Below are 27,999 nucleotides of genomic sequence, written 5' to 3' on the forward strand. Positions count from 1 at the left end.
TATATATATATATATATATAGTCTAGTCTATATTTAAGCTTTATTTGACGAAAATAAAGGAGAACAGCAAAACATCCCAGCCAGCAAAACCCTGAATAAGGGTGGACAATATGGGTCCCAAGCTAGTTTGTCCATGGTTTCTCAGCCCTTATCTATATAACCCCTATCTATGTGGCAAATGAAGGTTTAAAATATACTATGGTATTAGATTATCAGACGAGAAGAAGAGGTAAAGAGTAAAGAGGAGCAGACAGTCATTTGTTCACAGCCTTGAATAAAATTGGATATTTCAAATCAAATAAAGCTGTCAGTGGATATAAAAAGCAAAAGTCATTCATTTTAAAAAATCTTTAAGCTTTTCAAACTGACGCCAGCCAGACTAAATCCACTGTGTCCCAAAACTATAGCAGTTTGAGGAAAATACAAACACCAAATCATCCAATTTCGTTTTAAACAATGTCAGTGCCCTGAATTTATAAATATTTTGAGGGGAAACAATTTATACAGATTCATGTCGCAGGCGCATCCTTGGTAAATTGCTGTGGGAATAATGTACAACCCCTCATATGGACATCCTGGGGATGTGTGTTTATAGGTCACATATTCAGGCTTTACAGAATGTGGGTTTTTTTTCGTCTCCTTATGTGTTGTTGAGACAAAGTTATGATTTATTTATATCACTTATTTTATCTCTGCTCTCATAAAAAATGGGAGTAGAGATACTTGAGCAGAAGTCACAAAATAGACTGTTTTTCTTTAATTTATGTTTAAACTTTGAACTTTGATGTATTTCCAAATTTCACAAATTAACCCTGAGAACACAGAACATTTTTGGCTGCTTTTTTCCATCACTGTGTTTAAACATCCAGTTTATACAGAGGCTATAAGAATGTGTCTTATATCCTTTTTTTTTAGCCCAATCTAGACAATCTGAAAAAAAAACACACCTGAGCAAATTCGGTTTGAATATGTGAAATTTGGAAATACGTCACAGTTCAAAGTTCACTTGGCTCGTTTTTATGAACAAAAAGAAAAGAAAAACGTTCTATTTTGCTCTACTTTATATCTCTACTAACCTAGACTCAACAACACATAAGGTGATGAAAAATCACATTTTGCAAAACCTGAATATGTGACCTATAAACACACACACCCAGGATGTCCATATAAGGAGTTTACCATGGGTTAAAAAAATAAAATACCAAAAATACTCCCTAAATCTGACTAAGGATTTTAAAGTGCACACATATATATATATAAGACCATGCACTTCTATGTAGCTTATTCCTCTTTTGGAAGTCACTTTGGAATAAAAGCGTCTGCTAAATGCTTAAATGTAAACGTAAATATTGGTTCAAACACTGTCAATAACACAACCTTATGTGGGGATGTTTCTACTGAAAACAAGTATTTTAAATAATCCCATAATCTGAGCCAGAACTACTGCGAGTGGTGGAGAATGAGGTTTGTCAATGTCCTGTGTTGCTGTTACAGCACAGAAGTGAATGACATTGAGGTACAAAACAGAAACAGAAGGAGACCATGTCGTTTCAAAGTGATAACAACTTTGAAATGGGATTCTTTGGTCGCAGAGATGAATGCGCTTTTATTCATTCAACTTTGTCTGTGGATGTCAAGGCAAATGAACCGTAACCCAAAGACAAACCCGTCTGCAGCAGCACCTCACGTTCTGTGCTCTCATGATGTCATCATGTTGTTTCAAAGAAAGCCCTGTGCAGTATTTTTAATACTGCTGTAATGGTGGGCAGACAGGTTCTCATGGGAGTGTGGAAAAAAGTCAGATGCTGCCTCTTATCAAGATTGGCTTCCTTTCAAAACCTTGACAGATGTGAAGATTACACCTTAAAATGTGGAAAGTACCAAACTGTGTGTAGGATACCCTTATCATTCATATTCATCTACAGAATAGTTTTTCTTGCTTTTGGCCTCTCCCTCTCTCTGGGTCACCGCAGCAGAATATCCGCACACTGGTGCTCTGGATGTGTCAACATATGATGTCCAATCAACAATGAGCGATGAGCAACCGGCAAGTTTAGTGAAAAAACCTGTTATAACTGTAATATTGATCTACAAACACATTACAGACCAAAAAAAAAGTCACTTGAGGGAATATGGCAGTGTAACCCTTATGTTTTAATGAATCAAATCCATATTGCTGATTATGAGCACAGTCATAACTGAACATAAAGTTTAAATCACAGTACAGAACATACAGTAATAGTAAATAAGTGCAAAAGAGCGAGTGCAAATAAAACAGTCAGTCAACCATTAACAGAAAGTCGTGTGACAAAAAAGGCTAAAACACGGTCATGGAGTTTGAAATACTGTAACACAAGAAGAGCGTGATGATCTTTATGTGATGGTACATATAAGGAATGCCCTGTGTGAGACCCCAGCGTTGCACAATCACTCGTTCTTTTTTTTTTTCTTTTTCTTACGAGATAAGTTATGATTGCACACATGCATAACAAAGCAGATGCTCCGCCCCCTTTTGTCTTGTCTTAAACAAGTCAGCATTCCTCAGTGTTCCAACACACGTGCTCCTGAGAGTGAACTCCACCACCGCAGGCTGACATCTGCTCCTGACATGACAGAAATGTGACTGTGGGTTTTCTCTCTCACTGTTAAATAACACACCTCATAATTCTGCCATATAAATAAAACACAATTCTTTTTACAGAGAAATGTCCCTGTGTGACTTTGCTTATCACATAAACAAAGTCACATAATAATCATAATAATAAAAAAAAACAACTGCTGGTTCAACGAGTCTGTTTCTTTCATGTTGTTTCTCTTTTCAGTCAGAGAATGAGGGCGTATTAGGTTTCAGTCTCAGTGAATGAAGTCAGGAAGTGTGCAGGCAGGCAGGCAGACAGACAGACAGACAGACAGACAGTCTTCCTCAGGCCACTTCACTGTGCCAACAACTGTCTCTAAGTGTCAGTGAGTTTCCAGTCAACACTCAGTCAACGAGCTCTTCAGCGATTCATCAAAAAAGGCCATGTGGTTGTGAGCCACCAGTGGCGTGTTCTCCCCGAGGACGGCCTCTGTGAAATTTGGTCGTCTCCAGGCGTAGACCATGCTGTTCAGGAAGCCCTGCAGGGAAACGCTGGCAGCCTGAAAACACCCCCCAAAAAAAACCATTCAGTGACTCGACACTCCGACATCAGATGAAATTCCTCCTTTTTTGTTCCTCAAACACAAACCTGTATCACGTAAAGGCCAAACAGGCTGCGCTGCTCCACATGTGTCCATGTCATGAGGGTGGACAGCAAGATGAGGACGAGAGCTGCAGCCAGGGGAAGCATTTACCATCAGTGGGACAAACTAAAGCTGCAGTGTGTAACTTTTGGTAATTGTTCTTGTTCTGTGTGTGTGTGTGTGTGTGCTCTTCATAAACATAAAGGATTTCTCACTATTTGTTTGCTGCACAATCAGAGCCGACTTAAGGAGCGCTTGTGTGCATACAGCAGCAGAGCAGGGGTGGGTTTACCAAGGCATAAGTGAACTCAGTTGCCACTTGGGGGCCCATGACCACTCGGGGGGGGGGGGGGGGGTATTTGCAGTAAATTATAATGAATGCAATTTAAAGTGTTACACTGGTATCAAGCATCGGCTACTGCGAGATTGGTGGAAGGGCCCTCAATCAAATTCAGCTTAGGGCCCCATAAAGGCTTGGGCCGGCCCTGCGTGAACTCATGTGACGATGGTTTGAATCGAACTGGCATTTGTTAATATTTAAAAGTTAGTAAAGTAAATTAGTTTTGAATAAAGTGAATACCTGGTGCCCAACAGAACAAGATGACCAACACCATATTTCTGGCCGTAGAGAACTCTCTGGAGAATCTCCGTCTTGAGCGTCCGTCTCCCTCCACTGGAAAAATCCCCTGAGAATGATGTCTCTCATACCATTTACCAACCTTATAGTAAATGACCTGAAACCAGAAAACACCACAATGATTACATCTGGCTTACGTGAGCCAATTATATATCGTTGTCATATAATGCTTGTGACTCACAGAGCAAGACAGCATCACTGGAATCACCACGAGGAAAAGAAAGGTTCTGATAAATATGTCGTGTTTGAACTCCTGGAAAGACAAAAAATATGAATTACATAAATACAAACACAACAAATACAGTATGTTTGACTTTATTATATTGACAGTGTGTGTGTGTGTGTGTGTGTTTAAGAAAAACTCAATCTTATCAGCCAAAATCAAACAGTTTCTTACATTACATATGAATGAATGAATGAATGAATGAATATATTAGAGGCTATAAGAATGTGCAACATGGAGTGTCTTATATCCTTTTTTTCAGTAAAAAAACAATAATAATTCTCACCAATTATATAAACGACGTGAGACAAAAGTAACAATTTTTAAAATTGGATTACATTTGTGAAATTTGGAAATACGTCACAGTTCAAAGTTCACTTGGCTCGTTTTTATGAACAAAACGAAAAGAAAAACGCTGAACTTTGTGACTTCTGCACAATTATTGCTGCTTTATATCACTGCCAAAAAAAGGGATATAAATAAATCATAACTTTGACTCAACAACACATGAGGAAACAGAAGTATTGGATTTTGTAAAGCCTGAATATGTGACCTACGAACACAAGGCATTGTGTTATATGTTATATAAGGGTTAAGACACTTTAAAAAAAAAACCCACGTCTCTTAAATGTTCCATTTTTATACAATATTGAATAAATTAAATTAGAGGAAAAACACGATTTTGCCTGATGAAGATATATACAAATATTGAGCCAAGGCCAAATGTACTTGCTGACCTCTGGCTGACCCCCCTTTCAGTGAACAACTGAGAACACAGAATGAGATAAAGTGACGGTGTGAAAGTCTTTCATGAGAGAAAGTTACACTCACAGTATCCGAGCAGGAGTCCCTCCATATGTGCAAGAACAAGAGACAACTGTGACAAAAGAAAAATCATTCACTTATACTTCAAACCAGGGACTTTTCAATCATGTACTATGTATTATGTATGTTTGTGCACTCACCTGTTGCAGTACTTGCTGTTATTACGGATGTTTATTCGCTTGTTAGCGACTGGAATCACCAACGCTTCTTTCATGAAAGGAGTGAGCACATATCCTATGTATATCGCTGTGGGAATCAACCTGTGATAGAGCGTCAGAGTCAGAGAGTGTGTTTGACCCATGATGATGTCAACAAAGTCTGCAGAGACAGAACCAAAACTCACCACACACTCACATTCACAGCTATGTGCAACATTCTCCTCCTATGCTGACTCTGGAAACCAAGACACAGAGTAAGAATGATCACCATGATCTTTGAATTTGACTCTGAAAATGCAGCTGCAGGCTTCGTACCTGTTCACTCTCATCCTCTGCTGGTCTTGTTCTCCATCCTTGGATCGCGTCCTTGGACTTCCACGCATAAACCACCACCAGCAGGAATGAAACGAAGTAAAAAGTCTAGAACAGACGAATAATGTGTTAAAAACTATCTTTCTTTCTCCATACATTACAGAACAAACTAATTCAAGCAAAAACGAGAATAAAAGACATAAAGTTTGGTTCCAACATTTCATTCTTTTTACTTCCAATGAACACTGTAATATTACTCCACTAACAAAGAACAACATCAGACTTTATGCTGTGCAAAGGCACCATAAGATGTCACTAATCACTTAGCTCTTATCGTAACAAATATAACAATTAGAATTAGATTAGGCCCACAACAGAATGGTAAATCAGACATTTTAGGTTTAATTGAATGCATTAAAACATGAACCCTTTCAGGCTGAGGGAACAGCAACATATACATAAGTGAGGACAAGAACTACTCACCAAATAACAACTTTATAGATGCAATATAAGCAACGTCAGACTGCGGCTCATTTTACTGCTCGAATGACTCAGGGAAAAAGCCCGAACGATGACACATGTGACAGTAAGTGTGAAAGTAAGTGTGAAAGTAAGCGCTCCTCACCAGTGACAGCGGCAGGCTGTGTTGGCAGATGGTGACACTGTCGTCTGTTCTGACTCTGTTCATCACACTGGTGAACATGAGGGTCAGAGCGGCCAGGAGGTCTGCCAGGGTGAGCTGCACGAGGAGGTGCACCTGCTCACACACACACACACACACAGGAAGGGTTGTTTTAGATATGTGGACCGACTTTTTAAAGACAAAAACTACTGTGACTATTATTAATTCACCAAATAGATCATGGACAGCAAACATGATTCTTTCCACGACCACTACTTTAACATCTAATATTATTAAACGTTTGAAAAACAGACCTTTCCAACAGATGTGTTGGAGAAATGAATCACAGTTTGCACAGTTTGATTTCATGCATGTTATCTGATAAACACATACATCTACAGCTTGTGTAAAAGGCTGTTTTGCACTTCATTCATAGTGAGGACCCTCATAGACCCTCAATCCCTTCCCTAGACCCTTACCCTAACTGTAACCATCACAACGAAAGGCCTAACCCTAACCTAAACCCAATTCTAACCCTAACCCTGAAAACTAGGTCTTAACCCCCAAAAAGCCCTTTAAAGAAGTGAGGAGCCAAAATGTCCTCACTCCGTATGGTTTATACAACTTTGGTCCTCACAAAGCCACAAACACACACACACACACGCACACACACACACAGAGTCTGGTTTCCATGAGTGAGGACATTACATTAATGTCCTGGAGACTTAATACAACCTTAACCATAACTACTACTGGCTTAACCTTACCCTTACCTTAACCTTAACCTAACCTTAACCTAACCATAACCTCGTCCTAAGCATAAAACATGTCTTCACCTTAAAATGTAATCATTGACATAATGGGGACTAGATTTTTGTCCTCATTATGTCACTATGTAAACAGATCTAGGTCCCCACTATATTGAGTACACACACACTAACAACAAACAGATCAACAAAAATAGCTACAACACACATTAACAAAACACACACACACACACACACACACACATCCATAAACATAATACACACACACAACCTTGACTAACCTGTTGCTGTTTTAGATGTTTCCACCTCACCAAGGACACTACCAGCACAGAAACACTCCCAATGACACTGCAATTACACAATCAACCAATCAATCAATCAATCAATCAATCAATCAATCAATCAATCAATCAATAAACAATAAGGTGTAAAATTCATGAGAAACACTGAACTGCAAACGTATGATAACATGACACTGGGCCAACCTTGTGTATAAGACACTTTTGGTGACTAAATCACACAAACCTCTGCATGACAGCCGCTCATAAATGAATGAATGAATGATGTGGATCCCTATATGAAAAGTTAGGGAAAGACTTTAAGTTTAATTTAAATAGTAAGGCGTTTAAATGTGTGTATCACGTTTCCAAAGATCTTTTTTAGAATTAGACAGAGTTGTTTTTTTAAGTGACAGTGAGTTTGTCCTCTGCATTTAACTCCTTATCCTTATCACACACCAGCCGTGCACACGCACAAGTGCACATGTGCACACAGGGGAGCAATGGGGGTCTCTTGCTCAGGGGCACGTGGCCCTTGACCCCGGGATTTGAACCAACAAGAAAGGTCACAAGCCCAATTCATTTCTTCTTGGCCATGAGCTGCTCCGAATGCCAGTGAATAGGTAAAAACAGCTATTTCCAAGAGATAATGCAAATGTTTTACCGCTTCATTTTATGCGTTTATTGATGATTGATGTTCAGTTTGTCCATTGTGGGCTACTGTAAAATCATGGCGGTCAAAAATGGCTGACCCTGCTCCCAATATAGATATAAAAGGTTCATTCTGGGGTAATGTTAAACAACTATTTATACAATAAAAACGTACAATTATTATTACATTATAATAAAAGTATAATTATCTTTCTGCCAAATGAAAGAATAGAAGAATAATAATAATTTAATTTTACACACTGGACCTTTAAGCAAAAAGATTTCCCCCTCAAAATCAGAAAGGTTGTGCATTCGGACAAAAGAAAGAAAGTGAAGCAAAGACGTAGCAGCAGGACGACGACGTACTGTGATCGAGGTACAAATATCCAGTTGACTGCTGAATAATAATCCACTTAGATGACGAACACAAACATGGAGCCACACTAGAGGCTCATTCACGAGGACAACACCAGCCGGCCTCATGTTACCGTACTGGTTTGGCAGACTTTGGCAGAATGAGTCAATTGTTTTAACAAAACGGCTTCAGAGTTCATTTAAGAACGTAAGTGAAAAGAATCAAGGCAGAGAGAGTTTTACCTGGGGCTAAGTGATACTAAGTACACAATGGTGAGCTCATCAATCTGAAAGAAAGACAATGAAAACATGTTTTCAGAAAAGTATGGCAGCGTTTTCCAACCTAAATATTTCCATGAAAACAAACTCACCATATCTCCACTCAGTGTTCCATTAAGCTCCATGGTAAACATACAAATGTAACTCTATCATCCAAAACCCACGCCTGTCCTAACCAACCGCTGTGTGAATGTTGTCCAGTCACAGCAGACAGTACTTGTATAAAAGTCTGCACCTTGTCACGTGCTGCTGCTGCTGCTGCTGCTGCTGCTGCTGCTGCTGCTGCTACTGCTGCTACTGCTGCTTCTTTGACTCCACCTGCTCTGACTGTGTGCTTGTGTTTTGGCCTTTGTGCTCTTAACGGCTGAGTTCTACTGCTGTTGTTTCCCGTGGCATTCCCCAAACAGGACAGTATGTGTCTCATTTCAAGACATGAAAGTACTATTTTGGCAACTATAGTGTCAAATTTTCCACTGAAATAAACGATGAAGATGTTTATTATCTGCTCTCCCGAGGGTTTCTTTATATGCACAGGACTAAACAAAAGTCTCGAGATGTTGTTTATGTCTTTCAATGTCTGTGGTCAACGGCATTTGGATGGAAACAATGTGACTGAATGTTGGTCTTACATTTGAGCAAACTGTCACTGTGTGTATCTCCTGGCGTAATACATTTCATTTTCCACATGAAATAATGGGACAAACATAGGTTTTACCAGTAACGTAAGGTTTCCAGTGTCCAGGGTGTGACCCCGCCTATCGCTCCCTACGCCCCCCCCCCCCAACTCTCATGTGGATAAAGCGGTAGAAGACGGATGGATGGTTAGTTGTGTTATTTACACCAAACCAGTGTCACCAGTTTTTTTTTTTTAACCTTAGAGGGCAGTAAAATCACGAAAATGTCCTAGTATTAATTTGCACTTTAATGTCCAAGGTGACGCACAAAGTGTGGTGATACTGAACTTTACAAATCTTTAACTCCAAAATAAAACCAAATAACATAAGCCCATATCTCAATATATCTCGATTTCTTTAGTATGTTAAAATGGTCTCCAACTTGTGGCCTTTAATCATTTCATGTGGCCTGCTAAATGTTTGATTTGATATTTCTAGATTAATTTTGCTTTAGTTTATAGTCAATGAATTTGTGTTCATATCCTCTCTCTATTTTAACATTGTGAAGCATTATTTCTGCTTGTTTTTTGGCGGCTTGAGAATATAATACATTCAGTTGTATCTATATTCAAGGATAATTTAGTTGAATCAAACCATATCTTTATTTGATGTAACAGTCTCTCTATTGTTTGAGGCAGCTGGTTCAGGTTTTCCCCTGAGCAATATAAGGTGGAATCATCTGCAAATAAAACTTAACTTTAACACTTCAGAAAATGTGCACATAACATTAATATAATGATGTTTGTGTTGTTGTGAAACTGCATACATGTTTCCCATATTTTCCGTGTCCTAATAAAGTGAAATAAGTTTGTTCAGTGATTTGATTGCAGTTGTTGCCGTTTTATTATTATTGTCAAGTATACTGTACGTCTTTCCATACCAAAACAAACACATTTACTTGTTACTTTGACTACATCTGGTGGCAGGAGTTGGCTCTGCGTGTTGTCTGTGGCATCAGAATATGGCGGCTCCTCCTCAATGTAGAAAATGCAACGTGTTCCAAACTAGGTGTCAGAATGTTGTTGTTATGAACTTGAGCAAGGACAACATGACACTGGTTTACTTTTGTATGGTTCATTTCACTTACACTTACACCAACATGAGCTGCAGTTTTTTGAGTTAACTTAAATATATAGATTTTAAAAGTCTGAAACTCTGACATGTACTATTGTCATGTTTTGTCACACCATTGTCTTACATGTCATTTGAAAAGATGTTTTCGTCTTTTACTACAATTTCAAAGTTGAGATGGATCAGGGAACAGTTTATTTGACATACGCTGGCAACACATCTGAAATTAGCTAAACATGTACCATAAAAAGAGATACTGTGATATTGAGTTCAGTGAACTTTTATATATTTTGTATTACAGGGACATTTGTGTATGGTCCTGGTAGATATTTGAATTATTGTAAAGTTGTCTGAGAAATGCAACGCGGAAGTATTTCAGACTTATTTTATTTGTCCTTTTTTTATTTGATTTTATTAATGTTGCTTTAATGGCAAATTTCACAATTTTTTGTCTTGTCTATTATTGATACAACTGTAAAGTCAACCAGTTTAATAACTTAAGCTCAACACTATTTAGATAACAAAATATACCTAAAGATATCTAGATTTCTTTAATATTATTTATTTATCTATTTTTAAATCTCAACATACTACTGGGCCCCCAGGTAATCAGGGATCAGCCTTGGGCCACTGTCCCCTGTGTAAATAAAACACTAAAAGAGTAACAAGACATTTCCCCAATTGCATGAAATAAATCCCTTTGTAAAATGAATCAGGGGCTCTGTAAAAACAACAGCAACACTGTGCCAGTGAGAAAATAAGAACATGTATTCCAGTGAACTTTGATCAAAGTGAATTTTTTCCATCGGTGGTTTTGTATGACAGGGACATCTAGTGGTAGTAATTAGCTCTGCGTTTAACAACACCATGTGATCAAGAATGAAATCAAGTTGTGTGAGAAAATGCAACGTGTTCGAAACCACATGTAAACAATTGATTGGGAATTCATCAATGTCGTTTGAGCAGGGTAAATACACACACACACATATATATATATACGTGTGTGTGTGTACCGTTCGAAATTGATTTGATTTACACACGTGGATATTTGTGCAGATGTGGATATAGACATTTCCAAAATATACCAATTATTTATTTAAATAAAATATTATTTTTCTTTTGTCACAGTCTCAACATTTACAAACATGATTGTCATACAGAAGAGGATTAGGGACACATTGTTTTTGGGGAAAAAATGATGACTTTAAATTCAGAATTATGACTTTTTTTCTCTCAGAAGTCAGGCTATTTTATTTTATTTAAAAAAAAACATTGCAAAAAAACCCATAACTTTTATATATATATATACATGTGGCCCTTTGCGCAAAATGAAAATGAAATACAATTAACTGTGATTCTACTTCCCCTCTGTCATTAGTATCACAGTGACATCTCGTGGTAGGAACTGGCTTTGCATTTTACAACACAACAACGGATAAGATGCGACGTGTCCAAAACTACGTGTAAGAGTGTTGCGATGTAATTTGAGCATGAAAACCGTGACACTGATATTATTGATATGTTTGGGTTTTTAATTTTGAATGGTAAATATTCACAAATATTTAAAGCCGTAAATTGGTCAACATTACCATTTATTTAAATGTACTAAATTTAAATCCTCACATTTTGTGTGTCCCCTTCCTGTTTATTTATTTGTTTTTTATGCATTGTTTTTAGTAGTTTCATAATATTTACGTATTATTGTTCCACTTTCAGCGATAAATTACAAGAAAATGTAGTATTATGTTTCCCACTCACGGGAAACATAATAAAACAGAAGGGCTTTAATAATGTTTATATTTAACGGGGGAAAGAAAACAAAAACTACTTATTGTCAATTGTCGATGTGTGTGTTAATAAAGTTGATTCAAACCGATGACGTCATGGATTCCACGTTGGCCCGGACGTGGCAGTCGGAGAGGAGAATCATCCATCCCACCGTAACTCTGCTGCGGTTAATAAATACAGCGTCTCCTTCCTTCACTGAAGCATCCTCGGTCAAATATGGGGCTTTCTATATCTTCGATGCTCGAGCGTCTCTTCGGCAAAAAACAGATGAGGATTTTAATGGGTGAGTGAAAGCTTTGTTTGGCTATCATTACTCTGTAGCGTTAGCTGTAGCTACAGCACTCGTTTGCTCGTTCTCGGCGAAGTCGTTCTCGGCACAAACATCTGGGACAGAGTCGAGTCGAGTGGGAAAAAAACAAGAGTCAGTCAAATGAGTTATTGTTTGAAAAAAACTATAGACGATTCCACTGTTAACTGTTACTGTTTTATCTAGGAAGTTTGGCAATGACGCTGTTCAAGGGGGCAACTTAAACATTCCGGAAATGGCTGAAATTACAATCAAATGCTTCTATGTTCCGATGTCAGAATAACTCCGTCAAAGAATTGTTGGATAACTGCTCATTAAAATGGCGGATTATTGACAGTAGTTCGTAACCTGTCCTATTTTTTTATAATGCCTAACTAATGATTGTGTAACTAACTCCTCATGACTTAAAACTAGTTATTGCCAGTGTACATTATTAATTTGTCAACTGCGTCCTGTCAGTTTGGAGTGATATGTAAACAAAGTATGAGTATATTTGTTAAGCTTGACTGTCCCCGATGACAGATGAGTCTCACTCTGAAGTCACATGCACTGCTACCTGGTGATTAGACCTAAAAGGCTTGTTGTATAATATTTAGTTTTCCTTTCCTGGAAAACATGCTCATGATTTTAACCACATTCTTCTTCCCTGTAGTTGGGCTGGACGCTGCCGGAAAAACGACAATCCTGTACAAACTGAAGCTGGGTGAAGTTGTAACCACCATCCCAACTATTGGTAAGTGATGGTCACCCTATTGTTTAATGACGGCCTTTAATTAATAATAAATGTGTATTGATAAGCTCTTGTGTTGTATTTTGTCATGTAAAGGTTTCAACGTGGAGACAGTAGAATATAAAAATATTACTTTCACTGTGTGGGATGTCGGCGGCCAGGACAAGATCAGGCCTCTGTGGAGACACTACTTCCAGAACACGCAGGTATGAGTGAGGCTGTGCAACAAGAAGTATATGTTCTTATTCTACTTTTCCTAATTTATTGAGTTCTCCAAAAGAATTTGTAGTTAGAGCTTGGATCATATAAAATAGCTGGTACCTTTCCTCAATCTTAACTATGTCTAGCAAGATTGTTTTATCCAGTGATGGGGAAGCCACTGGGAAATGTAGTCAGCAAAGCCACTAATTACTCAGTACAACTCAAATGACATGTCACAACTCGGACACAACACACTCAAGTATGCAGCTAGTTAAGTTACACAGACATGGTAGATGTAGCTGCTACATCAGACACTGCTTAAAGGTCAACCAACTTCACGCCACTAACTAGAGATAATGCTCTACAACTTCTAGAATAAGGAAGCATAAGTCACATTAAAAATGTGACCGTGGTAAATGGCGTGAAAACATGTGGACATATCACAAAGACAGATCACAAAGACTCTTTTGACTGGTGACATTGACTGTAAATGCAGAATTCACCTTGAGCTGTGCATCAGCTTGTCTTGTACTGGAGTAGACTCCTCCTGTCCTGTCTAACCATGCCTTCTTCCAGTTGCATATTTAGTTGTGAGTCATCAGGGGCCGGTTGAACCACCTCTGTGGTTTACAAACCTTAGCAAGTGTGTTGTTTATTAAATCAGGTTTTAGTCACTCCTAGATTAAAATGGGTTGCACCTCTTTCACTATTGTTTGCAAAAATCTGAGTAAATACAAAATATTTACACCTTAAATTAAGGTATTAAGTAATCGATCGATAATCGATTAATCCAGTAATTGTTGCAGCTGTTATTTTCTGATATTTTATAGTTTAATCTATTGTAAAAATAGAATGAATCCTGAATTTAACAGAGCATAGCACTAAATTGGCACAGCCCCACCCAGGTGTCTTGTCTTCATGTCCATGTAAAGTGTGTAATAAGAGTGAAATGTGTTTCACTCTCTTCTAATCTCAGTGAATCAGTGAAAGAGCTTCAGGAAAAAAACATTTAATTCTGGAAATAGCAAGGTTGAATTGTTGTAAAACTACTGATGTCACTACCTGTAACGACGCCACTGCCCAACACTGATTTTACCTGCACTTTTTTAATTGCTAAAACTTACCTGGTACATCTAACAACTCTTGTTTTGTTTATTTATTTTTTGTCCCATCCAGGGCCTCATCTTTGTAGTGGACAGTAATGACAGAGAAAGAGTGGCAGAGTCTGCAGACGAGCTTTCAAGGATGGTAGGTACTTATTATGTCGAGCTCAGTGGGGATAATAAGGCAGGGGAAGAATTGGACCAGACAAATGACCAATTAGGATTGTCACTTTTTTTTTTATTCACAAAATTCCAGTTTGAACGAATTATGCATGGCATGCTGTTCATGTGAAGATATTCAGATCCCCCTTACATGATGAATTTTTTAATTATTTCACTGATAGTGAGAGAGCCAGGGTTGAGTTTGATTTCTCGTCAATGTGTACTTGATCAATACACTGAACCCAACATTGCTCCTGACAGCTGTGCTGGCAGTGTGTGAGTGGGTATGAAAATTGGCACAATATGATTGTATGGGTGAATGGTAAAACTGTAGTGTAAAGCAGCGTTGAGTGGTCATTTTGGATAAAAAAAGTGATAGCCCTAATTGATCATGTGCCTGCTAAAATAAAATCTCAGGACTGTTGTTCTAATCCCTGTTTTTCTGTCTCTCCAGATGCAAGAGGACGACCTGAAAGAAGCCGTCTTGCTCGTGTTTGCTAACAAACAAGATCTCCCCAACGCCTTAACTACCACCGAGCTCACAGAGAAGCTTGGCCTCCATTCCAGGACCAACAGAAAAGTAAGTAATGTGAATAAACGTGCAGTCCCTACACCTGCAGTAAAATTCAAACCGGCAAATGTGTGCAACAGCATTCTGTATAAGATAAATGATCTCTTGTTCCACAGTGGTATGTTCAGTCAACCTGTGCCACCCAGGGCCAAGGGCTGTATGAAGGACTTGACTGGTTATCCACAGAGCTGCACAAAAACTAATGAAGGAATGACGGAACAGATGATGGTGACAGACTGAGCACCACAGTACAGGAGAGAAGGCACAGACATTCAATGCAGAAACATTTGGTCTTCCAGCACTCGTGTTGAAAAAAGGACAAGGCTGTTTGACACTCTGTTATCTTTGGGAAATTTGACAGTTTCGTATTTCATATTTTGTCATCAATACTTTATTGTAATATCTTTTGCTTTCTCCCTTGGTTCGAAACTCTTTACCATTTGTAATTCAGTTGCACAGTGAGCAAATGGCCTTTTCGGGAAATTCTGTGGTTTTTATTTTTCTCCTCTTGATGCCTTGGCTCCTGTCTAGGCAGCATTTGCAGTAGTGAACTACTTGCATCATTTTTGGGCTTTTTTATAGTAAGTTTTGGGAAATGATAATATAACACTAGACCTTTAGGGAAGAAACAACTTTGTTGCTGCAACAAGTTTTACAGCAAGTGTTATCTGACTCCCTTTCAGAGCTCACTCTTCACTGCTTTGTGCTTAATCCTGAGGTAGCTTGTTTCTTCAAAGGTGTGTAGCTTGTACTATGAGAGTGAGGATGTTGGGTCATTTTCACAGATTTTGTAAGTAATGTAAAATCATATGTCGTATCCCGTAAATGGATCCAAACAGGAATATTGTGCCTTCTGGTCCCTCTACACAAATCACTTGCAGCTCCTAAGATGCTTTTTGCAGCTTTGTTTGACAAACGGATGCAGAACAGTTGTGTGATACATGTCATATGTGCTGCAGTGTTTCCTGTGGTGTGGCCGAACCATGCCAGTTTGTGTGTGTAAATTGCTTACTTGCAATTTGACTTTACTATTGACCAGGATTTTATCCTGTTTGATTATTTGTGAGTTTGTCCCCGTTCCTCCTCTTTTCTTTTAACAATAAATGATTAAATTAAAACCTCAGTTCTTCAGACTTCTCCAACATTAAATCTTTTTAACCACAAAGACGGAAGCAATTGATTTTTCAGTGTTGACTCAAGGCCAGTGTCTGCATGAAATTGACTTGTTTGGTGTCAGTGCTTAGTTCTGAGTTTATTGTACCATTTGTTGGCATATTCTGTATGATAGTCCACTCCTTTTGAAACCAAAAATCAAAAATTTGCCCATAGATGTTTTTTTTTTTTTTTGCTTGCAGATCCTGGAGCTGCCAAATTATTTGCTAAAAATATTTTACAATAAAACCTTTGAATAAAGCCAGCATTTGAAAAAAGTACTTGTCTTGGACTCCTCCCATTGTTTAGAATAAGTAATTGAACAAGTGAAAGTATAACAACTATTACAACAGAAGTGACAACATTTTTTGTTTCGTGATAAACTCAGCCTGCATCCTCTTCATGGGAGAAAGTGTGTGTGCGTGTGTGTGTGTTAACACAACTGTGGCAGCACTCACTCTAACCACTGTGAGAACCGAGAGTTCATTTGTCGTCAAAACCATGAAGACAAAAATTGCGAAGTTTCCACATACACATGAATGGGGAACAGTCGAAAGAAGGAGAAAAACCAAGCCCACTTTGGAGCATCACAGTGTTGTCATACTTTAACGTAGAAACGTGGTTGTAACTTTAAATGGGCCACAGGACATGGGATCTTTCTCACCTAAATCAACGTTTTGATACATATTACAGTTTTAATACAATGACAGTTTGAGTTTTGTACTTTTTTTTGACGTTTTCAGATTTAATGAGTGTGTATTGTGTTGCTATGGTTGTCGTCTAACCCTTCAAGACAACCCTTAGGACAACACACTAAACTATGACATTTTTGTCACATTAGTATGTCGTCCAAAATATGACAAAAATGTCATAGTTTAGTACGTCGTCCAAAATGTTATAGTTTAGTCAGTCAGTCATCATCTACCGCTTTATCCTCCACCAGAGGGTCGCTGTGCCAATCTCAGCTACATCGGGTGATACACTGGACAGTTCGCCAGTCCATCGCAGGGCCACACACACAGAGACGAACAACCATTCACTCTCACACCTATGGTCAATTTAGGGTGTCCAATTTACCTAATCCCCACATTGCATGTTTTTTGGACTGTGGGAGGAAGCCAGAGAACCCGGAGAGAACATGCAAACTCCATGCAGAAAGGCCCTTGTTCCAACCAGGGCTCGAACCCGGGTCTTCTCGCTACAAATACATGCCAAATCCAACATGTTGTACAGTGACTTCACTGAAACTGTCAATCTGTAAGATGGCAACCTAAACTCTGCACATTCATTAGAAACACTGTGAATGCAGCTACTTGTGTATGTGGTACAAACTGTGCCATGTGTATGAGGTTGTCTGTAATATTGTCCTTACAGTAAATAGCCTTGTCCACAAAATCTTTAATTTTCAGTCTGCTCAAATTTGTAACACGTCTCAAAGCCACATATACTTCACTGGTGTTCACATCACTAGTACAGAGTGCGTAATCCATTTAAAACCTCTGCAAACACATTATCCTTTTGTCTTACTATTTCTGTTAATTCTGTTATGCAGAAACTACCATTCCACAAATCCACAGGAGTGTTTTCAACGTACTGGGTTTTCCTCTAACTGGACTCAGTTGGAAAAGTATCAGTATCAGTCCCATGAGGAAAGAATTACTCCAAAATGCTCTGATAATACTTCTCTGAATTATGATCTTCTAAGAAACAAGCACAACACACAGCTGCATCTTCTGTCCTGATTCTCTTTCGAACAAAACCTAAACCATTTCCCAACTGTAGCTTGTCTGTAGCTGTCTTTCACTCAGATTGACATAGCACTCTGTACTCAGACACAAAATAAGCTAAACACATGTGCTGGTGGAGGATAACATGCTCGCCTGTACAGAGGGCTGTGGCGGAGCACTCTGGTATCATGGACTGACCCTGGCTGGATGCAGTTTCCTGTTCTTGTAGCAGTGACCATCAGGGCCACTTGGAGGCTTGAACCTGACATGACATGACATGACAGCCGTCGATAGCTCCAGCTGCTTTAGAGAAAGCTGGGTGTCTCACCAGCACTGTAAACCCATGGGAAACAGATTCCAGTTCATCTGGGGTCCTCAGGAGGTAAATAACCCTGTGGCGCAGGGCCACCAGTCCCTCTGTGGACAATGCAGTGGACAGTGGAGCGAGGCATGTCGAACACTCTGGAGACCATGCTATAATATGCCCCACTTGCTAGCCAGAAGAGAAACACCAGGGTCTCCATTGTGGCCCCCATCCATGTCTCCGTTGTTGATTGAGAAGTCCAGAAGCACATCCAGGGCTTCTCTGCACAGGCTGAAATCCGCCCGTGTGTCCTCCTGCCTGAAGAACCTTTGCAGCACAGGAACACCCACGTTGATCCCACAATAGTCTATTCTTGACTGAGAAGGAATAGAGAAACAGTACAAATAAAATCTTAAACACATTCCTAACAGCTCACGACTAAAACTCTCTATATACACCTACTTCACCACAGAAACATAATCTGTACATATGTATACATACACACATATATTTATTTATTTATTTATTTACGATGATGTGTGATGAGTGATCTAAATGTCATGACCGAAATAAACATATAAATAAAATATATATATATACAGTATATACACAGTATTTATGTATATGTAATGTGTTCATTTTTAATATAGTTTATACTGTATAAAACATTTTTACTTCTGCGGTCACTTTATAGTTTTAATACAGTTTATAGTTGTATAAAACATTTTATTTCTAGTCACTTTCTATTTTTTATATAGTTTTTGTATAGATGTTTAGCACGGGTTAACTTAACACAGTTATATATTTATTTTCTATGCAAATGTTAAATTCCTCTGCACATTTTTTAACTTTCAGAGTTTAACTCCTGCTTATTTCTAATTTCTCTGTACATATTTAAATTTACATTTATCTCAGGTCAATTTCAGCGTATGGTTACTGTGTTATAAGTTACCTCTAATGTATGTTCAAAGTATGTTACTGCTACTGGATGCTTGAATTTCAATAAATCAATCAATAAAGTATCTATCTATCTATCTGTGTATATATGTATATACATATATATACATATATGTATATACATATATGTATATATATATATATATATATATATACATATATATCATCAGAAAATTCAAATAAAGACATAAAAAATGCAAACGTTTTAACAAATAGTTTTATACACATATATACATATATGTATATACATATATGTATATATATATATACATATATATATCATCAGAAAATTCAAATAAAGACATAAAAAATGCAAACGTTTTAACAAATAGTGACATCATGTAAAGACTTTTCTATTTTAATAGAATAAAATAAAATGATTTCTATCTAGTCATGTTCAAAGCAGTGTGTATCGTGGCGGGTAATTAGGACACCCATACGCAGTGATTATAAGTGAAGATATAATCATTTTATAATTGGCTTGCCATCATGTGTGAATGTCTATTGTAATGTATTTATGACAGATAATCAGGCTTAGTGGAGCTGGGTCAGCACACAGTTTACACTGCTCACAGCACAGAGTGAACACGTGAACTCTGCTGCTCACAAAAAACACCACTGCTTTATGGAATGACATTCATCAGATTTATTACTTCACCCTCAAACAAAATCAGAAAGGTAAGTTTTTCATTTGATTGACTTGTTATTTTCATTATTATTATTTCACAATTTAACTCTCATTGTGAATCATTGGGGTCCTTTTATACTATGTCAACACATCATTTCTAATGTGTTAAAGCATTTGTTATGAAATGTTGTATTTTTGTGATATTTCAAAGTTTAGATGTACTAATTATTGTACTGATGATTAGGTGTTCCTGTTTTTTGAGGACACTTCCGAGGGCTTTTTTTTGCCATAATTAGATAGGACAGTGAAGTGTGAAAGAAGAGGAGAGAGAAGGAGGAAGACACACAGAACTTTAACGGTCCTTTTGGGACTGATGGCTGATGATGGTTAAAAATGTACCAATTGAAAGTGAAAACATAGCAAAAATACATCTATTGTTCTAGATCAGTTTGCACAGATGATCTAGAAGTTGTGTCATAGCAATCGGCCCTCACCTGCTCTAAATGAGCTATCCACTGCCCAATTTATATACAGTATATTTAAACATGACAATGACTGTTTCCGTGTTGCTAGGGCCAAAGAAACAAAGAAACACCCATGAAAAGTTTCAGAATTGCAGCTCATAGCTCAGAAAACCCGGCCGTTCAGCTTCTTTTACCCGCTCGCCCCTACTCTGCTGCTGTATACACACAAACGATCCCTCAGTCAGGTCTGATAGTTTTGCTTGACAGAGTCTATTTTCAGATAAAGGACACAGCATGTTTCACTGTCTCTTTCCATGAAGACCAAGGCAGAAAACAAAGGCAGAATAATAACACCAGCAACAACAAGACTTTCAGACTGCAGCTTTAATATAAAGCTTAAAAAGGCGTGTCTTTGTGTGTCGACCTGCAGAACCTCATTTACATTTGTGATAGTTCAGCCTGACTGTTTGAGTTCCCCCTGGAGCAGGATGATGCCGACCCTGACTCCACACGTCCCAGTACCACGGCCAAGCTACTCCCAGACCAGGGAGAACCTGGTGAAGGCCATCCCACCCAGACTGCTGTGTCTGCTGGCCTGTGGAGGAGTCGACTGTCGCTATGAGGGACCAGAGTGCTGGACGTTAAACCAACAGGTCATTCGAGGGCTTTTCTCCTCCTGGTGAGACGTTTTCATTGCAGTCACAAAGGTACAGTACAACAGTAGGAAGTCTTCTACTGATCATGAGTGTCTTTCTATCACAGGTTGACTGATGACATCATCGCCATGGCTCGACCATCCACGGCTTTGATTGAGAAGCACAACATCATTGAACAGTTTAGGAGGTAATCACTGGTTATAGTGGAATAATGCAGTGATAATACGTTAAAGTAACAATTGAACCCTTCACTTGTTTTCTTCATTATTTTTAGACTGAACATCAGATCGATCATTAACATGCAGCTCCCAGGAGATCACGCTCACTGTGGACCTCCTTTAGATCCTGGAAGTGGTTTTACATACTCGCCACAGATCTTCATGGACAATGACAGTAAGATATTCTCTCTTTTGATTTTGATTTATTTCAAACAAGGTTGACAAAACAAGTGCAAATATATATTCATTTAATTAGGTCTTATATAGAAAGCATATCTGATGTCCAAAAAGGAATAAGCTATCTCCCTCTATCGTTCCCAGGTATGAAAATACAGTGTACCACATAAACACACCAACATTTACATATTTATCAATCTGTATATAAGACCTGTGTCTTTCTCATCCAGTTACTTTGTAAAAATCCAGTTTTTAAATTCATAAAAATGGTTAATGGATGTTTTTTTTATTCCATAGTCTCCAAAAAAACCCGCCCACCTTCAGAGCATTGTCCATGTGTTGCCTGGAAGAAGATTATTTCTTGCTTAATACATTTGAACAATTTGCAGTTCAAGATCTTAAAATTCACATAGTTCTTACACTACTACACGTTTATACATTTTTATACATTTCTCAAATTAAACAATCTTAGTTTAAAATGACAGAGACTTCCCTCTGTAAATCTGCACCGATCACAAAGATACAGAGGTGAGGTTTGGACAAAATGCTGAGAGACAGATTCGATTACGTTTTATCTGTGGGACAGGAATCAAACCGTTCATTATACTGCATACGATGTTACCAAATGAATAGTATGCAACTAAATATGGGCATATATTTGTGTATTTGCAGTTTACTTTTACAACTTTGGGATGCCAGATTTTGGCGTGTCCTCTCTCGTCAGCATCATTGATGGCGTGAAGGTCTTGGCCTTTGCAGTGAGGGAAGGACGAGTGGCCGTGCACTGCCATGCAGGATTGGGAAGAACAGGTACAAATACAAGTAAACAGACACACACTCACTGTTTCTGTTGTAACACTCGTGTCTGTTGTGTCTCTGCTGTGTTCCTGCTGCTCTATAGGCGTCCTGATAGCCTGTTACCTGATCTACACTCTGCGTATCAGCCCCAGTGAGGCTGTGCACTATGTACGGATTAAACGGCCCCGCTCCATCCAAACTCGGGCTCAGATCAGCCAGGTGTTTGACTTTGCCCGCTTGCTTGGTACACAGCTGATCCAATATCCAGACCTGAGCCTGCGGCACGGAGCCCCCTTCACCCTGCACCATTACCTGAACCGACAGGCGTTGCTGCTGCACGGGCAGGAGGGACGCACCCTCAGACAAACACCAAAGGTCAGGATCTAATGGAATATTTATACGGCAGTTATTTCCAGGTTTTACCAGAGAGTGTGACTCCTTCTTTATGATAACCATCTCTTAGGTGGTGTATCTCCTGTGTGTGCGTCTCTCCTGCTTAGCCCTGGGTCTCCCTGCTCCTCCAGAGGTCTACGCTGAGCTGGAGAAGAGGTCAGCGCTGAGGACACTGAGTCGGACTGTGAGGGAGACACTGGTGGCCAAACAGTACTTGCCCTTGTTGAGGGAAGGTCATCAGGGCTCGTGGGTGGGCTCGGGGTCAGTGTACTCCTGGGATGAGCCGTTGGGATTCATGGAGAGGAAGAGAGACGTCCTGCTGGACAAACGCTGCTACAGTGACTCTGACCTCAGCAAGATCTCAGGAAATGAGGTCAAACTTCATATTATGCATCGAAGAATACATGCATTCATTATCCAAATAGGTAATCCATTTTCTTTTTACTCTGTCCTGAAGGATCTGGAGTTGAGTCCATGGTGGACCCCAGCACTTGGAAATGAGAAACACTGGTGTGTGCAGGATCTGAGACCATTTAGTCCGGTCCCTGCCAAACCTTCACCAGGTCACCAGACCAACAGAAAGTCGCACACACTCAGCGTCCCAATATCCAGCATGGAGACAAGCAACAACTGTGCAGGGAAGCTGAAGTGTGCAGCTAAAAAGGCACTTCCCAAATATAGCTCCAGCACTGAGGTAATGCTGTGAAAAATGCTGTGATGATTACCAAAATGCTGATGTTCCAAAACATTTTCAGAGACTGGACCCCAAACTGCACCATGGGAGCTGTCCCCACCATAATGTCCATGTGGGCCCCATAAGGGATTTATTCAGGCTGAGAGTATAGGTCCCAAGCAGGTTTGTCCTGGCATGGTGGCCCCACCCTTGTTTGCCTACATGGAGATGTTACTGAAACCATAATAAGACCTGCACAGTTTGTCCACTTCAAGCCCATGTCCACGTATTGTCAGCCTGAAATTAAGCCTTATGGGACCTACACTGACATGTTGACTGGGATTTTCACCAAATACATTAGCACAATTGTTTTGTAGCCTTTTATTTCACATTCATTAAGTAACAGATGTTTCAAGTTTGGATTTATTTATCTGTTTATTATTCCTTTAAAAATAAAACTCAGTGTTACAGTAAAGATGTCCGAAATATTATACATTTGCACAAATTTGCTCCATTTTTTCAATTGGGTGCAATTGTTTGTCATCTTTCAAAAAATGGGTGCTCATATGAAACGTTTGTTAGACGCTGCTTTGAAATGTTCTTTGTTTCATATCAAGCTGCTCAGAAACCCACATAATCCAGGTTCGACCTTAGTGGCCCGCACTGTTGCTAAGGCGATGGCAGATCATGGTACACCAGGAGACATCATACTGCAAAGATCAGCTCTGATGCAGGTATAAAACACACACACACACACACATTTGTTTTTATATCTTATTGAGGACACGTCGTAGACATATGATGTACTCCCGAGCCCCTTACCCTAACCTTAACCCAATTCTAACCCTAAAACCAGGTCTTCAACCTGAAAAAGCCCTTTAAATTTGTGGGGCTCAGACAAAAATGAATGTCCTCATAAAGATAGGCTTGTATGTAATTTGAACCTCACACAGATATAAGTACATGTAAAAACACACTCACACACACTCACACAATGATGATTTTTATCTATATATTTTGAACCCTAAATCTCCTCCTTCTTTTCAACAGGAGGAGCTGAACAGTAGTGACTGTGGTTGGGCTCTGCTGGTCACTGAGTCAGACCCTCATGTCCTCAGCTGTCTGCTGTGGACCTGGCTAGAAAAGTTAAGGGTGAGTGGGATCAAACAGAATAAATTTGTGAACCGCACTAACACATTGTGTTAAATAACTTAAATTAACTCTCCAACATGTGTTTGTTTTCCAATCGAACCTCATCCAGGAGCCTGTCCTCAGTGCAGAGGATATAGACAGATTGTGCACTGGTGTAAAAAACAGGAAGTCTCTCAGTGTGCTCAAGACGGTAAAGAAACATGTCTTTGTCCCCAGTATTCATGAAAACCTTCAAACTCGGACACTTTTTTGGCAAAGACTGACACAGTAATTTGCTTAACTCCTCTCATCGTCACAGCCGCAGAGACACACCATTTACTGTCTGTTGAGCTGTGTGAGTTCAGTGTCCAGCCTGTGTCCTCACAGAGAGGAGGCAGTGCTGCAGCGGCTCATCCGTGCACTTACAAAGGCAAGGCAGTGTGTGAGTGTCTATTTATGTGGGTGTGTGTGCTGGCAATGTTGAGTTTGATAATGATTTTCTACTTCTTTTTTTGTTTTTGTTTTTTTTGTTTTGCAAATAGCGCCCTCAAGAGGAAGTGAGGAACCTTGCACCTCTAATGAAAGTCCTGAAGGCCAGTATGAGAGAAACCTTCCACAACTACAGATTCCTCTCACGGACCTGCAGCATCGCTACCCTCTGAGGAAGAGAAGCTGCCCTTGTGTTTAATAAATAAACAAATAAAACTATAACTATGCTATACCTTTTCTCTCATATTGTCATATAGTAGATGCCTCACAAAGAAAATAATACATAAAAATGTGAGCATTATACTGTTACACCCTACAAGAACAGTTCCAGTGCAAGCATGTATTGTACACTAACCTGCCACTTTATTAGGTACACATGATCACCTGCTTGTGCAATTATCTAATCAGTCAATCACACAGCAGCAACTCTGTGCATTTTGACAAGTAGCCCAAGATTAAGGCAACCTGCTGAAGTTCAAACTGAGCATCAGAATGATGAGGAAAGGTGATTTAAGTGACTTTGAAACATTGCACTGTTGTTGGTCACAGGCCGGCTGGTCTGAGTATTTCAGAAACTAGAAAGTCTACAGTAACTCAAACAAGACCACCATGAAGAACACCATCACTGAACACTTGCAACTTTAAAGCAGATGGGACTGCTACCACTGTACTATGTGTGTGTACCTAATAAAGTGACAGGTGAGTGTATATGTACTATGTGTGTGTCTGTGTGTTAACCTGCTACATCCTTTGATCACTAAAAACAAGTGAAAGCATTCCGAGAGCATGAACCTCGGCCAGTCAGTTCCTCAGTGTTTATCGAGCTCCATGTGACTTCTGCTAAAATGAACAGCGCCAGTACCCGTTTCAAGCTGTCAACGTGTACTTTAAATCCATGGAGATAAAGCAATATATCACAGAAGCTGAATATATACCAGACTGAATATACCTGACCCTTATAATGACACTGTGGTGGTGAGCTGGAGTGAACCGTATTTCAGACCTGCTGTATCAATTATCTCTTGTAAAACAAACAAGGTATTAAACAAAGTGAGCGATGGATTCTCGTCTTGATATGATGTGATCACTACAAAGGTAGAATCTGTTAAGTTAAATCTGTTAAATCCTCTGTGCTCGCTGTGAGAGCACGTTACGCCAGGGATCCAACCCTGCAATGTCTCGGAATCTTTGGTGATCCAATAAAATGCTCTCCCTTTGCGTATGACGGACTGTTTAGGCACAACATTTCACTTTTATGAATACAGCTGGGGAAAAGGTGAGAGGCAGAGAGAGAGAGAGAGAGAGAGAATTAAGCCTCTCTGTCACTGGAGTCTTTTTCCATAGCAATGTTGTCATAGTGAATAGTAACAGTTGTTGTTTGGGCTCAGTGTACATGCTGAGCTGCAGGGATCAAACCTCCCACTGGCGCACACACAGACACACGACAGGATCAGCATTTCTGTAAGATGAAAAAATGTATTTATTTATTTATTTATGAATTTCAGGTGTGAATAGACTGAAGTAGAAGCTTCCACGAATTCCATATGTTTGTACATGTGTTGCATTTTTGCTGTACTGTATTCTGAGCATGTGTCACATGTGTAGCGTCGGTGTCACTTTTTCCTGAAAACTAAATCCTGTCAAATAAAACACTGTGATTTATCAATATTGCACTAGTTAATGGAGTTGTATTGTATCAGTGATTGGGTGGCAGTATTGCTGTTTCTGGTGACAGCAGGTCATAATTGTGCTGGTTAAACTCTTATATGAAACCGTTGTGAGAACTTGAAACTCTGCACAAAAAGCTATTAAAAATCACTGCTTGAGTAGGAAAAGTTAAAACTTTGCTCTTAGTCACAGTCTATTTTTCTTTCAAGGTGATGCCAACTTCTGAACTTTGGGTCGGGACTTGGAGACCCCATAGACCAGCAGGGCCCATATCTGCCCACTGTCTCAGCCCAGGACCCAAGTATGCACTGCCTGGACTCACAGGTACAAAAAACGGCCTTTGCCTTTAAAAAAAAGATATATCATACTTTTAATGACAATTGGCCTATATCCTTATTTCCTTCCATGCAGGAGCTTCTAAACATGACTTTACAAGATACAAAGCACCAATGTTCAGCTTTGGGATTCGTCACGAGCTGTGCAGTTCTGATTGCTCCCCTGGACCAAAGTACCAAATCCCCTCTAACATCACTCGTGTAGGCCGAGGAGGAAGTCCTGCGTTTGTGTGCTCCAACCGTACAAATGGCTCAAGATTGTACCAAACCCCTGGACCGGGTCAGCATTTCTTTTCCTAACATGTCAGGGATTAAAAAACACGAAAGGGATGTTTTGCAATTCTCTCTATGATTATCTGCTGTTTTCTTCTTTGTTGACTATGTATCAGGTTATATGAGCTGCTATCTGCATAAAGCAAGGTCCTTGTCTAAAAAACATATAAAAGTGTTATACTAAGGCTATAAAAAAAACAAATTTTATCTTATCAAATCTGACAATGAACTGTTTCACCTTAGACCTCAAAATAGTGATTATTTAAAAATAACTCTTTCTTATGCAAAACTGTACAGCTCCCTCTATTCTATGCCATAAAGTGGCCATAAAGTAAATGGTTGATGATTGCACAGTGGGACAGACCTAAGCTTTCACTGACTGACCATACTATTTATGTCAGTCATCATTATTGTAGTTTAATGGCATCACCTGGCTTTGGCTCATTCTGCAGGTCCAGCTGCTTACTCTCTGCCCCCTGTGCTGGGGCCTAAAACAGCCCCCAGCTTCTCACTTGGTGGCTTCACTAAAAGTGGAAGCTTCCTGGAGAACCTGAAGACGGTACATACACAGTTGAGAGAATAATTAACATTTATTTTTTTTAAAGAAATCGAGAAATGTTGTCGATTTGCTTTATATTTTTGTTTCCCCTCCAGAGTCCAAGCCCTGCTGCCTACAAAGTTGTGGACCCTGGTACTTACATGCAGAAACTGCCCCAGTACAGCATTACAGGCCGCAACTTTGCTCCTGATAGTGGCACAAAGACACCAGGACCTGGTTCACACTATCCTGAGAGGGTAAAGAAAAACCATCAGACCTTGTTTAGTCATAAATTACTTTGATTTGGTCAATTTACTGAAAATTCTGTTTCTAGGTGACCGTCACTTCTGCAAAAAATCCAAGCTTCTCCTTTGGAATCCGTCACTCCGAATACATCGTCACCCCTCGTTGTTGACGTGACTGAATGAGGAATTGAATAAAGCTCAGAAACAACCTCCTCCATCTCACCTTGTTCTCTGTATC

The 27,999-nt window shown here is 39.3% G+C and overlaps 4 protein-coding genes across 4 annotated transcripts; 3 read left to right on the forward strand and 1 right to left on the reverse strand.

Moving 5' to 3' along the window:
• Positions 1 to 2,133: 2,133 nt before the first annotated feature.
• Positions 2,134 to 8,606, reverse strand: si:dkey-30c15.2 (uncharacterized protein LOC558938 homolog). The gene is made up of 12 exons (XM_058645924.1): positions 8,421 to 8,606; positions 8,293 to 8,336; positions 7,048 to 7,114; positions 6,003 to 6,134; positions 5,381 to 5,485; positions 5,251 to 5,300; positions 5,048 to 5,167; positions 4,914 to 4,959; positions 4,041 to 4,112; positions 3,803 to 3,956; positions 3,228 to 3,310; positions 2,134 to 3,138 (listed from the first exon to the last, which is right to left on the reverse strand). The coding sequence occupies exons 1-12, from the start codon at positions 8,460 to 8,462 to the stop codon at positions 2,977 to 2,979; spliced, it is 1,077 nt and encodes a 358-aa protein (XP_058501907.1). The 5' UTR covers positions 8,463 to 8,606; the 3' UTR covers positions 2,134 to 2,976.
• Positions 8,607 to 11,953: 3,347 nt separating this feature from the next.
• Positions 11,954 to 16,058, forward strand: LOC131470429 (ADP-ribosylation factor 4-like). The gene is made up of 6 exons (XM_058646252.1): positions 11,954 to 12,144; positions 12,821 to 12,901; positions 12,995 to 13,104; positions 14,276 to 14,347; positions 14,819 to 14,944; positions 15,052 to 16,058. Exons 1-6 carry the CDS (start codon positions 12,078 to 12,080, stop codon positions 15,136 to 15,138), a joined length of 543 nt encoding a protein of 180 aa, XP_058502235.1. The 5' UTR covers positions 11,954 to 12,077; the 3' UTR covers positions 15,139 to 16,058.
• A 3,606-nt stretch (positions 16,059 to 19,664) lies between these two features.
• On the forward strand, positions 19,665 to 25,332 carry zgc:77752 (uncharacterized protein LOC393862 homolog). Its single transcript, XM_058646253.1, has 13 exons — positions 19,665 to 19,753; positions 20,655 to 20,846; positions 20,930 to 21,010; positions 21,098 to 21,216; positions 21,891 to 22,028; positions 22,120 to 22,391; positions 22,480 to 22,782; positions 22,867 to 23,103; positions 23,700 to 23,816; positions 24,133 to 24,234; positions 24,344 to 24,424; positions 24,533 to 24,643; positions 24,756 to 25,332. Exons 2-13 carry the CDS (start codon positions 20,656 to 20,658, stop codon positions 24,873 to 24,875), a joined length of 1,872 nt encoding a protein of 623 aa, XP_058502236.1. The 5' UTR covers positions 19,665 to 19,753; position 20,655; the 3' UTR covers positions 24,876 to 25,332.
• Positions 25,333 to 26,096: 764 nt separating this feature from the next.
• On the forward strand, positions 26,097 to 27,944 carry cimap1b (ciliary microtubule associated protein 1B). The gene is given in 7 exon segments (XM_058646221.1): positions 26,097 to 26,163; positions 26,580 to 26,694; positions 26,782 to 26,985; positions 27,431 to 27,537; positions 27,633 to 27,773; positions 27,851 to 27,916; positions 27,918 to 27,944. Coding segments are annotated over 6 exon segments (657 nt in total). The 5' UTR covers positions 26,097 to 26,163; positions 26,580 to 26,582.
• The last annotated feature ends 55 nt before the right edge of the window (positions 27,945 to 27,999 follow it).

This window comes from Solea solea, chromosome 12 (genome assembly GCF_958295425.1).
Source record: "Solea solea chromosome 12, fSolSol10.1, whole genome shotgun sequence".
Lineage (NCBI taxonomy): Eukaryota > Metazoa > Chordata > Actinopteri > Pleuronectiformes > Soleidae > Solea > Solea solea.